This window comes from Nomascus leucogenys, chromosome 5, assembly GCF_006542625.1.
Source record: "Nomascus leucogenys isolate Asia chromosome 5, Asia_NLE_v1, whole genome shotgun sequence".
NCBI classification, from domain to species: domain Eukaryota; kingdom Metazoa; phylum Chordata; class Mammalia; order Primates; family Hylobatidae; genus Nomascus; species Nomascus leucogenys.
In genome coordinates this window covers 48,532,943-48,546,896 of record NC_044385.1, presented here as the reverse complement: position 1 = coordinate 48,546,896, position 13,954 = coordinate 48,532,943, and the positions used below count along the sequence as shown (strand labels likewise).

At 41.3% G+C, this 13,954-nt stretch overlaps 1 protein-coding gene across 1 annotated transcript in view; it reads right to left on the bottom strand.

Moving 5' to 3' along the window:
- Positions 1–1,937: 1,937 nt before the first annotated feature.
- The window catches only part of PACC1 (proton activated chloride channel 1), a 49,779-nt gene continuing 37,762 nt past the window's right edge, over positions 1,938–13,954 (bottom strand). The window contains exons 6-8 of the mRNA XM_003273048.3: positions 13,506–13,650; positions 11,145–11,252; positions 1,938–2,840 (exon numbers count right to left, since the gene is read on the bottom strand). Coding sequence (XP_003273096.1) covers positions 2,679–2,840; positions 11,145–11,252; positions 13,506–13,650 — 415 coding nt within the window. The 3' untranslated portion in view covers positions 1,938–2,678. The remainder of the gene's footprint in view (positions 2,841–11,144; positions 11,253–13,505; positions 13,651–13,954) is intronic.

Here is a 13,954-nt window from a genome sequence, read left to right as displayed (position 1 = left end):
CTGCTACTCATGTTTACTTCTGCTTTAATATTAAAAACTCTAGCACAGGGAATGCACACCACTCCCAGGTCATCATGAAAGCAGTGTACCAAAAGGAAGAGCACTAAAATTCTTTTACAACAATAGCTCAGATTTTATTTTTCTCTAGTAGTAGGTATTGCAGAGTCAGCTTGTCATGGCCATCAGGTTAAGGTGTTCCTTCTAGACTCTCTAGACTCACCCAGGGTCAGCCAGTATTGCTGACAGCTGGGGGACAGCGCAGTTAAAAATGATGATCCTACACGAAACAGAAGGAAAAGGCAAGCACCTGCCTTTCTAGAAAGTGAAGGTGATGTCTAAATGTCTATTCTGTGGAAGGTTTAGGTATATTTCTTTTACTGAAGAGCAACCAGAGTAGATTTTGACAGGTTACAGCTACTAAAGGTTTTTCTCTCTGAAAAGGTAAAAATCGTTCACTTCCTAATTATGTGCTTACATGAAAGCACATTTAATAGGTCTCTTGACTTTATTTATTTATTTTTTTTTGAGACAGAGTCTCACTGTGTTGCCCAGGCTGGGGTGCAGTGGCATGATCTTAGCTCACTGCAACCTCTGCCTCCTGGGTTCAAGTGATTTTCCTGCCTCAGCCTCCCAAGTAGCTGGGATTATAGGCGTGCACCACCACACCCAGCTAATTTTTGTATTTTTAGTAGACATGGGGTTTCACCATGTTAGTCAGGCTGATCTCGAACTCCTGACCTCAGGTGATCCACCCACCTCAGCCTCCCAAAGTGGTGGGATTACAGGCGTGAGCCACCATACCCAGTCTCAACTTTCTACAATATAGAGAATATAGTATGTTCATTGAAACAAATTTTATTAGATATTTAAGTAATATTAAAGTGACTGGCCGGGCACAGTGGCTCACGCCTGTAATCACAGCACTTTGGGAGGCGAGGCGGGTGGATCACTTGAGCTCAGGAGTTCAAGACCAGCTTGGCCAATATGGTGAAACCCCGTCTCTACTAAAAATACAAAAATTAGCCAGGCATGGTGGCGCATGCCTGTAATCCCAGCTACTCGGGAGGCTGAGGCAGGAGAATCACCTGAACCCGGGAGGCAGAGGTTGCAATGAGCCAAGATAGCGCTGCTGCACTCCAGCCTGGCAACAGAGTGAGTGAGACTCTGTCTCCAAAGAAAAAAAAAAAAAAGAGAAAGTGACATATTGTCAGACATGCTTTAAAAAAACACACCCCCCCTTCTTCACCCCCCTTTTTATCAGTACTGTTAATGTAAGCTTTTATGCCTGGCTTTGCATTTGCCCTGCAATAAAATAAGATTTTATAAAGAGACCTAGGCTAAAACTTGAATTCTCATGCTTCTGTGGAGCAGAAAAGTGGCAGGGAATATTTCTTTATACAGTTCACTTTTAATCATTCATCTAAAAAACAGTTTCTTCCCATTTAAAATGCCTATTCATACATTTGAGTTACTCCCCTTGGATTATCGGAAGCCAGATTACAAATTTTAGGAAATGCTACCAAGTCCTCTTTGAAGCAACAGGCACATAAATAATTTAAAACTCTGGAAACAATTTTTAGAACCTTAATGTGAAAAGTAGACTTTTTTTAATGCATATTCATCTCTGTCAAAGGCTACACTAAAAGCTTTTTGAGGGTCATACTGCGTGTGCCCCTTCCTCAGATGATGGGTAGTTTTGTGGACACAGTAAAGAGTCAACCCAGCTTCCTCGGGGATACCAGGTCACTCTTGCTGGACAGTTGCCATCAGTCGCCATGCCTAACAAACCCTTCCCTAGAAGCAGTTAGAACATACCTTGGGAGTCAGATCCATCCATCTTGGGAGTCCAGATTCATACTACCTTTTTGTCTTTGGAAATCACCAGATGAAAGTAATTGTGCCCGATGATTGAGCAGATATTCATATTGTCACACTCATTCCTTTTGTATTAACTTTTATTTACCTGTTAATGAAATCATCAAAATACAATGAGTAGGCACCTACTATGTACATCTGTCCTAGTGCTTTTGAGTGTTAATCTAAACTCATACATCAACAAACATTCTAGCCAGACAAGTAGGTGGCTAGTCAGTCCATTAAGAAACTTAATTACTAGTTTCTAGTAGCTTTAAAGTCTCATTTAACATTTAACAAATCAAAGAGCATGTCAGAGGCTGGACATCAGTGGCAGATGACGCCAAAGTCCTAGGGTTTTGCCTTTGTGTACAGTGCATAGGCTCCAAAGCATGACCTGCACGTCTTGATAGTCAGGAATTTTTGGAAAAAGAAAATCACACTCTTTTGTCCAGTTTTAAAAAGTGAAAAGCAGAGCCTTCATTACCCTAGTAGAGCTTAACCTAATACAATACAATAAACCAAACAGGAAGAAAGGCATCTTCTACAAACCCTATTCAAAAGTCATTGGCCAGCTCTTTAGAAAGTTTATTAATAATTTAAATATTTAAATAACTTGTAGGTTATCCATTAGCGCTCTTCTGTTAGGCTCTACACGGCCTCTTTTGGGGCGAGGTTAGAAGTTCCAGTTTGACATGCTGTTCCTCCCAGCAAGGCCCCATTTCTTCAAGTGAGTACAGGATTGTTGATAGCTCCGTTTACAAAGTGGAAGTGATGACAACTCCCATTGATGTGGACAGTTCTCTAAACAATGTGAGGTGACTTCAGCTTATGTGGCTCGTTGCCTGACCTCTTCTTTTAAGGTATCTCTTTCTAATTTTGATCATCCATTTTATACTCAGTTTGGCAAACTCTGCTGCTTTAAATAATGCCAAGAAGGCACCACAGAGAAGAGCAATTGTGTTCCAAGGATTGGCAGTGATTATCTGCGAAGCAAACAGAAACAAATAGGATTACTGGTTTGCTTCAGTCTTGATTCTTTTTTTTTTTTTGAGACGGAGTTTCACTCTTGTCGCCCAGGCTGGTGTGCAGTGGTGTGATCTCGGCTCACTGCAAGCTCTGCTTCCCGGGTTCAAGCAATTCTCCTGCCTCAGCCTCCCAAGTAGCTGGGATTACAGGCACCTGCCACCACGCCCGGCTAATTTTTTGTATGTTTAGTAGTGTCATTATCAAGAGCCCTTCCCAAATTATTGGGACTATAAGAAAAATACCTGGGTTCTGAAACTGTCATAACTCCATACTTCATTCAGACTATACTTTTAATGTCCGTAGCTCAGTTTGAGAAGAAAAATACTGACTCCTCCCTTTAATAAAGTGATTCTGAAACAAAGCTGTTTTTCAGAAAAGCTCTGCACAAATAAGATAGGCAATATTTAATTTTGTGGCCTAATCCAACCATAAGTGACCTTGCTTTGAGATGAATTTCCCTAAAACTATACCCAATCCATAAGAAGGTGAGCTCTTGTTCCCATCTCATAGTTACCATAGTTTCAAGTGTTTCCTCATTTCTAGTCCAATGGCTGTCTTTCCTCCCAAACTCAGAGGAGGATTCCTGCCTCCAGGCCTCTGCTCTTATTCCCCATCTGTGATGCTTTCCTCCTGTCTAGGTTTACTCATCCTTCAAAGTCTCAGAGCTTTCCCTGACCACTAAGCTAAAACCCTTTCTGGACTTCAGCAGAGCTATTTATCCTATGAACGCCTTTCACAGTTACTTATGGTCTGGAACAATAATTTAAAGCAATAGGATTGTTCTCTCACTAACTCTTTAAGGCAGAGTTCTTATCTTGGATTTCTGACTTCCATAACCTGGTAAAAATAAAATACTTTTTTTTTTTTTTTTTTTTTTTTGAGATAGAGTCTCACTCTGTTGCCAGGCTGGAGTGCAGTGGCACAATCTCAGCTCACTGCAACCTCCACCTCCTGGGTTCAATCTATTCTGCCTCAGCCTCCCGAGTAGCTGGGACTACAGGCATGTGCCACCACGGCCGGCTAATTTTTTGTATTTTTAGTAGAGACAGGGTTTCACCATGTTGGCCAGGATGGTCTCGATCTTATGACCTCGTGATACGCCTGCTTCAGCTTCCCAAATAAAATACTTTTAAGCTCAATTTAGCAGGGTGACCTTAGTATGCACTTCAGTGTTCACATATGAAAATGGTGATACCACCACTGTTTATATAAGACTGTTGTGAGGCTGAGTAAAGCATGGCTCGGGTACTGGGCTCCACTTGGACCATAATAGGTACCTCATACTGAATATAGTAGGTTAAAAAATGTTTTATCACACATTACACAACGAGCTGCAAGCCCTTCTCCCCAGTCTTGATTCAATAAGCCTCTGCACATCCCTCTTCATACAAAGCCTTGCCAGTCCATAATTAATAATGGTAGTAGGTAATAGCACAGCAAGCACATCCATGTCACAGAATCCCCACCTGGGGTTGGAAGCTTACATGTTTGGGTCTTAGCTATGAAACTGTTTCCTGTGAGCCACAATCACATCAGGATATATTGTGATGACCTGAATGCCAATCAATACTAGATCTAGGCCTGGCTCTGGTGGACGGTGTGTCTTAAATGTTCCCTTAGCAAAGCTGTCCAATTTATTCCTCCCCTTCCAAGATCATGAGTCAGAATTTGACATTAAAGGAGGTGGAGCCGGATGGCTAAAGAGAACCCTCCAGCGATAGTCCTCTGCAGCAACACCAAACTGAGCTATCCATGTAAGAAAGTATCTACACAAGAGCCAAAAAATCAGGTGAGAGATCACAGTATCTGGTTTAGTATAATAACAGGAAAAGACATACTGAAGACAAGTAGAAAGGAAGGTCTCACGCTGCCTACACACCCCTCCCCCAACCTTAGGCAGTGCAGCAGAGAGAATCTGTGGGCTTGGGAGAGGGAAGTGAGTCTGGGACTTTGCATCGGAACTTCACAAGGGAAAACAGCACCAGGCAGAATTCTGAGGCCCTGATTCCAGGCTAGAACCCGTGAAAAGAGTATTAGGCCCATCCCAGATCAGAGGGGCATCTGCCACCCCAATGGGAGGAAACCAAGTCTGGGCCCACTTTACAATGGACTAAAGTGGCCTTGGGCCCCAAATGATTTCAGTGGCAGCCAGGCCATAGCAACCACAGCCCTGGTACTCCACTGGTCTGGGATTCTGTGGGTTTGGGGTGTGATCCAGCATGGCACCAGCTGCCTCAACTCCAAGCAGTGCAGCATGGTGGAACACTCCTGCTTGGGCAAAGGAGAGGGAAGAGTACGAGGGACTTTGCCTTGGAACCTGGTACCAGCCCTGCCACAGCACCAGGAAGAATCCTGAATCCCCTAATTATAGGCCATTGCTCCCAAATGGCACTTTTAAACCCACCCTGGCCAAAAGGCAATCTGCCACCCTAGCAGGATGGACCCAAACCCCAGCCAGCTTCACCACTGGCTGACTAAAGTGGCCTTAGGCAAACCTCAGTATTGCATTGGTTTAGGAGGGACCCAGGGTGGTGCCAGCTGTGACAGCCATGGGAGTACCTGCCTTACCCCTCCCCAACTCCAGGCAACTCAGAGCAGAAAGACTCCTTCCCCTTGAGGGAAAGATAAGGGACTTTGCCTGGGAACCCCCAGGGCATTCTCTCTGATCCTCCCCAAGTATATCAGGGCTGGATATCCAGAAGTCTACAAGATAGTCACAGTGTAACTTGGCTTAGACTGCCCTCTAGTGCTGAAACAGCTGCAGTGACTGACTACATGCTTAGGGAACTCATCATCAGTCACCTTTAAATTTGTAGAAAATCTCCTGAAGATAGATGGGTATAAACAAGGGCAGACTGTGAAGACTGAAATAAACACCTAAGTCTTCAATGCCCATAGACAGAGGTCCACAAGCACCAGAAAAGTTCAGAGAAATACAACCTCATCGAACAGACTAAGGTGCCAGTGACCAATCCAGGAGAGACAGAGATGTGTGACCACTTATGGAATTCAAAATAGATGTTCTGAGGAAACACCAGGAACTTCAATGAAACACGAAGACTCAATTCAGAAATTTATCAGAGAAATTCAACAGATTAAAATAATTTTTAAAAATTCAAATAGAAATCCTAGAGCTGAAAAGTACAATTAACAGACTGAAAAATGCATCAGAGTGCCTCAGACACAGAATTGATCAAGCAGAAAAATTACTGAGCTTAAAGACAAATTATTTGAAAATACACAAATAAAAAAAAGTATGAAGAACACTCACAAAGTCTAGAAAATAGCCTCAAAAGGGTAAATCAAGAGTCAATGGCCTTGGCCAGGTGCAGTGGCTCATGCCTGTAATCCCAGCACTTTGGGAGGCCGCGGTGGGTGGATCATGAGGTCAGGAGATCGAAACCATCCTGGCTAACATGGTGAAACCCCGTCTCTACTAAAAATACAAAAAATTAGCTGGGCATGGTGGCAGGTGCCTGTAGTCCCAGCTACTTGGGAGGCTGAGGCAGGAGAATGGCATGAACCCGGGAGGCGGAGCTTGCAGTGAGCCGAGTTCACGCCACTGCACTCCAGCCTGGGCGACAGAGCGAGACTCCATCTCAAAATTCCAGCTGCTACAGAATATACATTTTTCTCATCAGCACATGGAACATTCTCCAGGGGAGACCATATGTTGGGCCACAGAACAAGTCTCAACTAATTCTCATATTAAGTATCTTGTCTGACCACAGTGGAATAAAACTAGAAATCAATAATGAGGAATTCTGGAAACTGTACAAATACATGGAAATTAAACATGATGCTCCTTAGTGACCAAAGGTCAATGAAGAAATTAGGAAGGAAATTTTAACATTTATTGAACAAATGAAAATCGAAACAATATACCAAAGCCTATGAGATACAGCAAAAGCAGTACTAAGAGGGAAGTTTATAATAAATGCCTACATCAAAAAAAGTAGAGATTTCAAATAAGCTAATGATCACCTCAAAGAACTAGAAAAAAAAAACCCAAATTTATCAGAATAATAATGATCAGAGCAGAAATAAATGAAACTGAAACTTAAATGAAAAGTTAGCTGTTTGAGGCCAGGCGTGGTGGCTCACACCTGTAATCCCAACACTTTGGGAGGCTGAGGCGGGCAGATCACAAGTTCAAGAGATCAAGACCATCCTGGCCAAAATGGTGAAACCCGTCTCTACTAAAAATACAAAAATTGGCTGGGCATGGTGGCGGGCGCCTGTAATCCCAGCTACCTCAGAGGCTGAGGCAGAAGAATTGTTTGAACCCAGGCGGTGAGCCAAGATCACAACTGCACCCCAGCCTTGTGATAGAGCAAGACTCTGTTTCAAAAAAAAAAAAAAGAAAAGTTAGTTGTTTGAGAAGTTAAACAAAATCTATCTAAGAAAAATAGAATGAAGACCCAAATGAATAAAATCAGACCAAAATAAAAGACATTACAATAGATGCCACAGTAATATAAAGGATCATTAGAGACTTAATGAAAAACTATATGCCAATAAAGGAAAACCTAAAAGAAGTGGAAAAATTCCTGGATGCATTGTCTACCAAGATTGAACCATGAAGAAACAGAAAACCTGAACAGACCAATATGAGTAACAAGATAGAAGCAGTAATAAAAGAAAAGCCCAGCACCTGATGGCTTCATTGCTAAATTCTATCTAACATTAAAAAAAAATCAATAGCAATTCTACTCAAACTATTCCAAAAAATTGAAGAATATTTCCAAACTCGGTTCTGCAAGGCCAGCATTACCCTGATACCAAAACAAGACAAAGACACAACAAAAAATGAAAACTACAGGCCAATATTTCTGACGAACACAGATGCAAAAGTCCTCAACAAAATATCAGCCAACCAAATTCAATAATACATTAAAAAGATCATTCACCATGATCAAGTGGGATCCATCCCAGAGATGCAAGGATGATTCGACATATGCAAACCAATAAATGTAATACATCACATTAACAGAATCAAGAACAAAAATCATGTAATCATTTCAATAGATGGTAAAAAAGCATTTAATAAAATTCAACATACTATCATGATAGAAACTCTCAATGTGCCGGATATGGTGGCTCACTCCTGTAATCCCAGCATTTTGAGAGGCCGAGGCGGGCAGATCACTTGAGGTCAGGAGTTTAAGACCAGCCTGGCCAACATGGCAAAACCTCATCTCCACTGAAAATACAAAAATTAGTTGGGCATGGTGATGTGCACGTGTAGTCCCAGCTACCAGCTACTCAGGAGGCTGAAGCACAAGAATCATTTGAACCTGGGAGGCAGGGATTGTAGTGAGCTGAGATCATGCCACTGCACTCCAGCCTGTGAGACAGAATGAAACTGTGTCAAAAAAAAAAAAAAAAAAAAAAAAAAAAAAGAAAATCTCAACAAACTGAGTATAGAAAGAACATACCTAAAAACAATAAGGCCATACATGACAAACCCACAGCTAATATCATATGGGGAAAAATTGAAACTCTTCTAAGATCTGGAATAAGACAAGGATGCCTACTTTCATTATTTTTGTTCAACATAATACTGGAAGTCCTAGCCAGAGCAATTAGGCAAGAGAAAGAAATAAAGGGCATCCGAATTGAAAAGAAGTCAAACTGTCTTTGTTTGAGGATGATATGATCTTACATTTTGAAAAACCTAAACACGCCATCAAAAAACTGGTAGAACTGATAAATTCAGTAAAGTCACAGGATACAAAATAAACACATCCAAATCAGGAATATTTCTATATGCTAACAGCGAACAATCTAAAAAACTTATAGCAATGCAAGAATAAAATAAATCAAAAAGAGAGCAATCCCATTTACAATAGGTATAAAAATATAAAATACCTAGGAATAAATTTAACCAAAGAAGTAAAAAATCTCTATAATGAAAACTGTAAAATAGGGATGAAAAAATTGAACAGGACACAAAAAATGTAAAAATATCCTATGGTTCATGGATTGGAAGAACTAGCATAATGTCCACACTACCCAAAGTAATCTACAAATTGAATGCAATTCCTATAAAATACCAATGACATTCTTTACAGAAGTAGAAAAAAAATCCTAAATTTTGTATGGAACCACAGAAAACCCCGGATAGCCAAACCAATCCTGGGCAAAAAGAACAAAGCTGAAGGCATCACACTACCTGACTCAAAATATACTACAAAGTTATAGTAAACAAAGCAGCATGGTATTGGTATAAAAACAGACACATAGACCAATGGAACAGAACAGAGAATCTAGAAATAAATCCATGTATATGCAACCAACTCATTTTGACAAAGGCACCAAGAAAATATAATTGGGAAAGGACGATCTCTTCAATAAATGGTGCTGGGAAAATTGGATATTCATATGCAGAAGAAATGAAACTAGACCCCTATCTCTTACTATATAGAAAAATCCAGTCAAAATAGATTAAAGACTCTAATCTAAGACTTGAAATTATAAAACTAGAAGAAAACACTGGGATAATGCTTTAGGACATTGGTCTGGACAAAGATCTCTTTGGTAAGACCTCAAAAGCACAGGCAACAAAGGCGAAAACAGAAAAATGGGATTACATTAAGCTAAAAAGCTTCTGTACAGCAAAGGAAACAATCAACAAAGTTAAGAGACAACCTATAGAATAACAGAAATTATTTGCAAACTATGCATCCAACAAGGGATTAGTAACCAGAATATATAAGGAACTCAAACAACTCAATAGCAAAAAAAGCCAAATAATCCAATTTTAAAATGGGCAAGAGATCTGAATAGAGATTTATCCCAAAAGATGACATTCAAATGGCCAAAAGGCATATGAAAATATGCTCAACAACACTAATCAATCAGGGAAATGCAAACCAAATCCAAAATAAGGTTATCACCTCCCCTCAGTTAAAATGACCACTATCAAAAAGACAGTAAGTAACAGATGCTGGTGAAGATGTGGAAAAAGGGGAATGCTTGTATACTGTTGGTGGGAATGTAATAATTTACATTATTAAAGTCACTATGAAAAAACCGTATGGAGGTTCCTCAAAAAGCTAAAACTAGAACTACCATATGATCTAGCAATCTCATTGCTGGGTGCATACCCAAAAGAAAGGAAATCAAAAAAGAAAAGAAAAAAAAAAGAAAGAAAGGAAATGAGTGTATCAAAGAGATAGCCACACTCCCATGTTTACTGTAGCACTATTCACAACAGCCAAGATATGGAATCAACTCAAGTGTCCATCAACACTTAGGATGAATGGATAAGGAAAATGTGGTGTGTATATATATATATATATATATTTATATATATATATATATTTATATATAACACAATGGAATATTATTCAGCCATTAAAGAATGAAATCCTGTCATTTGTAGCAAAACGAACGAAACTGGAGAACATTATGTTAAGTGAAATAAGCCAGGCACAGAAAAACAAATATCACCCGTTCTCACTCATGTGGGAGCTAAAAAAAATGAGTCTCATGGAGGTAGTGAGTAAAATGGTGGTTACCAGAGGCTGGGAAGGGTTGGAGGAAGCAGGAGATGAAGAGAAATTGGTTAATGGGTACAAAAATACAGTAAGATAGATGACATGATAGTAGAGTAGAGCAATTATAGTTAACAAGAATGTGTTATATATTTCAAAAGAGCTAGAAGAATGTTCCCAATGCAAGGAAATTATAAATGTTTGAGATGATGGATAACCCAGCTACCCTGATTTTTGATCATTAGACTTTGTCTGCATATATCAAAATATTACATGTACCACATAAATATGTACATTATGTATCAATTTTTTAAAAACATGGCATTAATTAATGCTTTGTTAATATTTTATTTGTACCATTCTGTTCTTACTACAAGTAGTATTTATCCTACAGGGAACCATTAAGAAAAATAATAACTTGCAACTGCAGTAACCTGTATAGTGATAACTTAATGCTTTCTACTCAATTTATTCAATGAACATTACTACTAAGCAGCTACTCTGCGCTAAGCACTCCACTATATCCCAGATAAATTATGGTGAGCAAAATGAAAGTCCCCCTCCTTTACAGAGAAAGTCTAGTGATGAAGACAAGACCAAACACAAAGAATACATAACATTGATGTCATAAATATAAATTACAAGCTGATTTGTGCTATGAAAAAAGATGAAGACAGGTAGGTAGACTTACCAGTCTACAAGAATGAGCCAAAATGCTTCAGGGCAGGGGGTTTTGCTATCATAATCTTAAATAATACTCACATCTTGGACTTTCTGGATGAAAGGATCTTTCCATTCAAAGACCACAAAAAACAACTGAGCACTTTTTTCAGCAGCTGGCCTCTGGTCAATGTAGTTAACCACACTTGTCTAGGTATGGAGGAGAGAAAGCAGTGTTACCACCTCTGTGTGCCCTTCCCTCGCCTGTGCCCAGGGAAAGGAGAGAGAGTAGGCAGGGGATCATAGTCTGTGGTTCTCCTCACACTATCTTTTGGAGAGAGACTGGCAAAAATCTCATATATACAAGATCCTGACATTGGTAGCAAAGCCAAGGCTTTACCTTGGTTTCCACAGTTCTCTGGGGGAAATGGGATCTGTGATTTACAATAGGTGTTGGACTGTCACTGAAATTTGTCACTAGGTATCTGTACTAACAATTAAACCATATTCAGGCCAGGCATGTTGGCTCACGTCTGTAATCCCAACATTTTGGGAGGCCGAGCCAGGCAGATCACCTGAGGTCAGGAGTTTGAGACCAGCCTGGTCAACATGGTTAAGACCCGTCTCTACTGAAAATACAAAAATTAGCTGGGTGTGGTGGTGGGCGCCTGTAATCCCAGCTACTCAGGAGGCTGAGCAGGAGAATCGCTTGAATCTGGGAGGCAGAGGTTGCAGTGAGCCAAAATTGCACCACTGCACTCCAGCCTGGGGGACAGAGCAAGACTCTGTCTCCAAAAAAAAAAAAATATTAAAAATAAACCATATTCAAACTACCATGTAAGACTCACAATTAAAAGCAATAAAAATTCCAAATTTCAAAATACTTGGTTTTCAGATCAAGTATTTGTCTGAACTTTCAACCCTTGTTTCAACCCTTCAAGTTTACAGGGATAAAGCACAGCTGCATAGATCCACACAGCTGAGCATTCCCTGTAAATACTTAGTAGGTGTGCTTGGTGAGATCTGGTTGTCAATTACTAAAGAGGCTGTGTGGTGTAACGGAGAGCAGACAGGTAAAAAGGCAGAAACCAGCTCCACCCAGAGGCTCGGATCCATCATCGAAGCTGAGCCTCAGCTTCGCCACCCGCAAAGTTGAACAAAATGCCTACGTCAGTACAGTATAGGGGCATACCTATGTGAGAGCACTCTAAACTCTAAAATGTGATTTTAAAACACGTTTTTTAGTTTTGTTCAAAAGAGCTCATAACGCCAACAAAAGACTTCCAATTTAGACAGTAATAAAAGATGCTAAAATTTCTTAAATGTACAGGTTCACTAGAGTTTTCACCCTTTGGTTTTGGATCACAGTGGGAGCTACTAGAAGAGCCAGAGTAGACGGGGGTGAACTTAATTGTAAGGTAAGTGAACACAGTCTCCTTCCTCAGAGCTGCTGTGGGGCCAGATAAGAAAGGACTTGAATTTCTTGGAGCAAATTTGGAGGTAAAAATCTGGGAGATGACACTTATCTTACAAAACAGGAAGATTTTAAGGTCCAGTCACCAGGAGGGGTTGTCACTTCCCAAGGTGGGAAAAATAGCCTTGCTTCCTTGAAGAAAACTGGCTTTGAGCCTCTTCCAAGTATCCAGCCTGGACTAGTCTGAGGAGCTAGGGCTCATGAAAGGGCCCTGTTTAAGACTAACCCAAGACAGTCCTCTCCGGCCTAACTTCTGGCCAGTGATGGCCTAGTTGGCTGGAGTGTGTCCTTCTGCTCCAGATGAGCATCCTGAGCCACTGGGATACAGGAGGAAAAGACTAGCTTTTTTTAGTATTTATTTTTATCTCGTCCTTTTAACATTTCTATTTTTGAATGTTTAAAGTGTATATAACACTAAGACAATAATAGTATATCACCTGCAAAGTTATATGTATATAGAGTATATGATCAAAAAGTTTTTACTAATGGGAAATCTGATCAAAAAGCTTTCAGCCCACTGGCCTAGCAGCCAGGAGATACACCTGGCATCTCTTGCTGTGACACCTGTGAGAGCTGAAGATGACCTTAGGAAAAGGATCAACATGCACACTTGGGACCACTGTGTCTAGTCTCTCTTCCCTGCAAATAATCAATCTGCTAGGCCACTGCCAGCCCCTCGCAGTGCTGCTAGATGCAGGGCATCAGACACGGCTGGGTGAGTTACTGACCTCTCTGCAAGCCACAATGATCTCTGCCCCACACATGCATTCCGTGAGGACTGGCCGGTATGTGCGCTGCCTGCAGAAGCACACACAGACTCCCTGGCATAGCATATGAAGCCCTCCATGGGGGTCCCTTCTCATCGTGACCAAGGCCTACTCACCCTTAAGGCCCCGCTCAAAGGACCCTTCTCTGCAAAGCTTCCCTCCACCTCAGACTCGAATGTGGAAAAGTCACTAGCAGTTTTGAGCAAACCCAGCGCCACCTACCTCCTGCCGGAACTCCACTGCTTCCCGCCCATCCTCCTCCTTGGTCTTCACCAGTGACATCTTGACCCAGGTGCGGAAGCCCCCAGAGAACTTCCAGCTGGAATAGGCACTCTCACAGGCCTGCATGAAGCCTACCCTGTTTGGGCTTGGAGGAAGGAAGGAAAAGGAAGATCCAGGTCTGGCAGCAGGAGTTGAAGCCCCCACTGCAAGCTGGTTTCTTTGCTGGCACAACCAGGATGCTGCCCACTCCCTGCCTCCTCTCCAAATTGTGATTGCCTCAACAAGGCTGTCAGTCACCAGCAAAAGCAAGGCCCATCCCTCTTTTCTCTCCATTTGGTTTCCAAATGGAGGGGTAGTCACTGGCCTCAAGGCAGGAACATGATCCTTGAAGCTCCCAATGGGAGAAATCCTCCTCCCTCCCCCCATTATGCGGGTCGACTACTACCAAA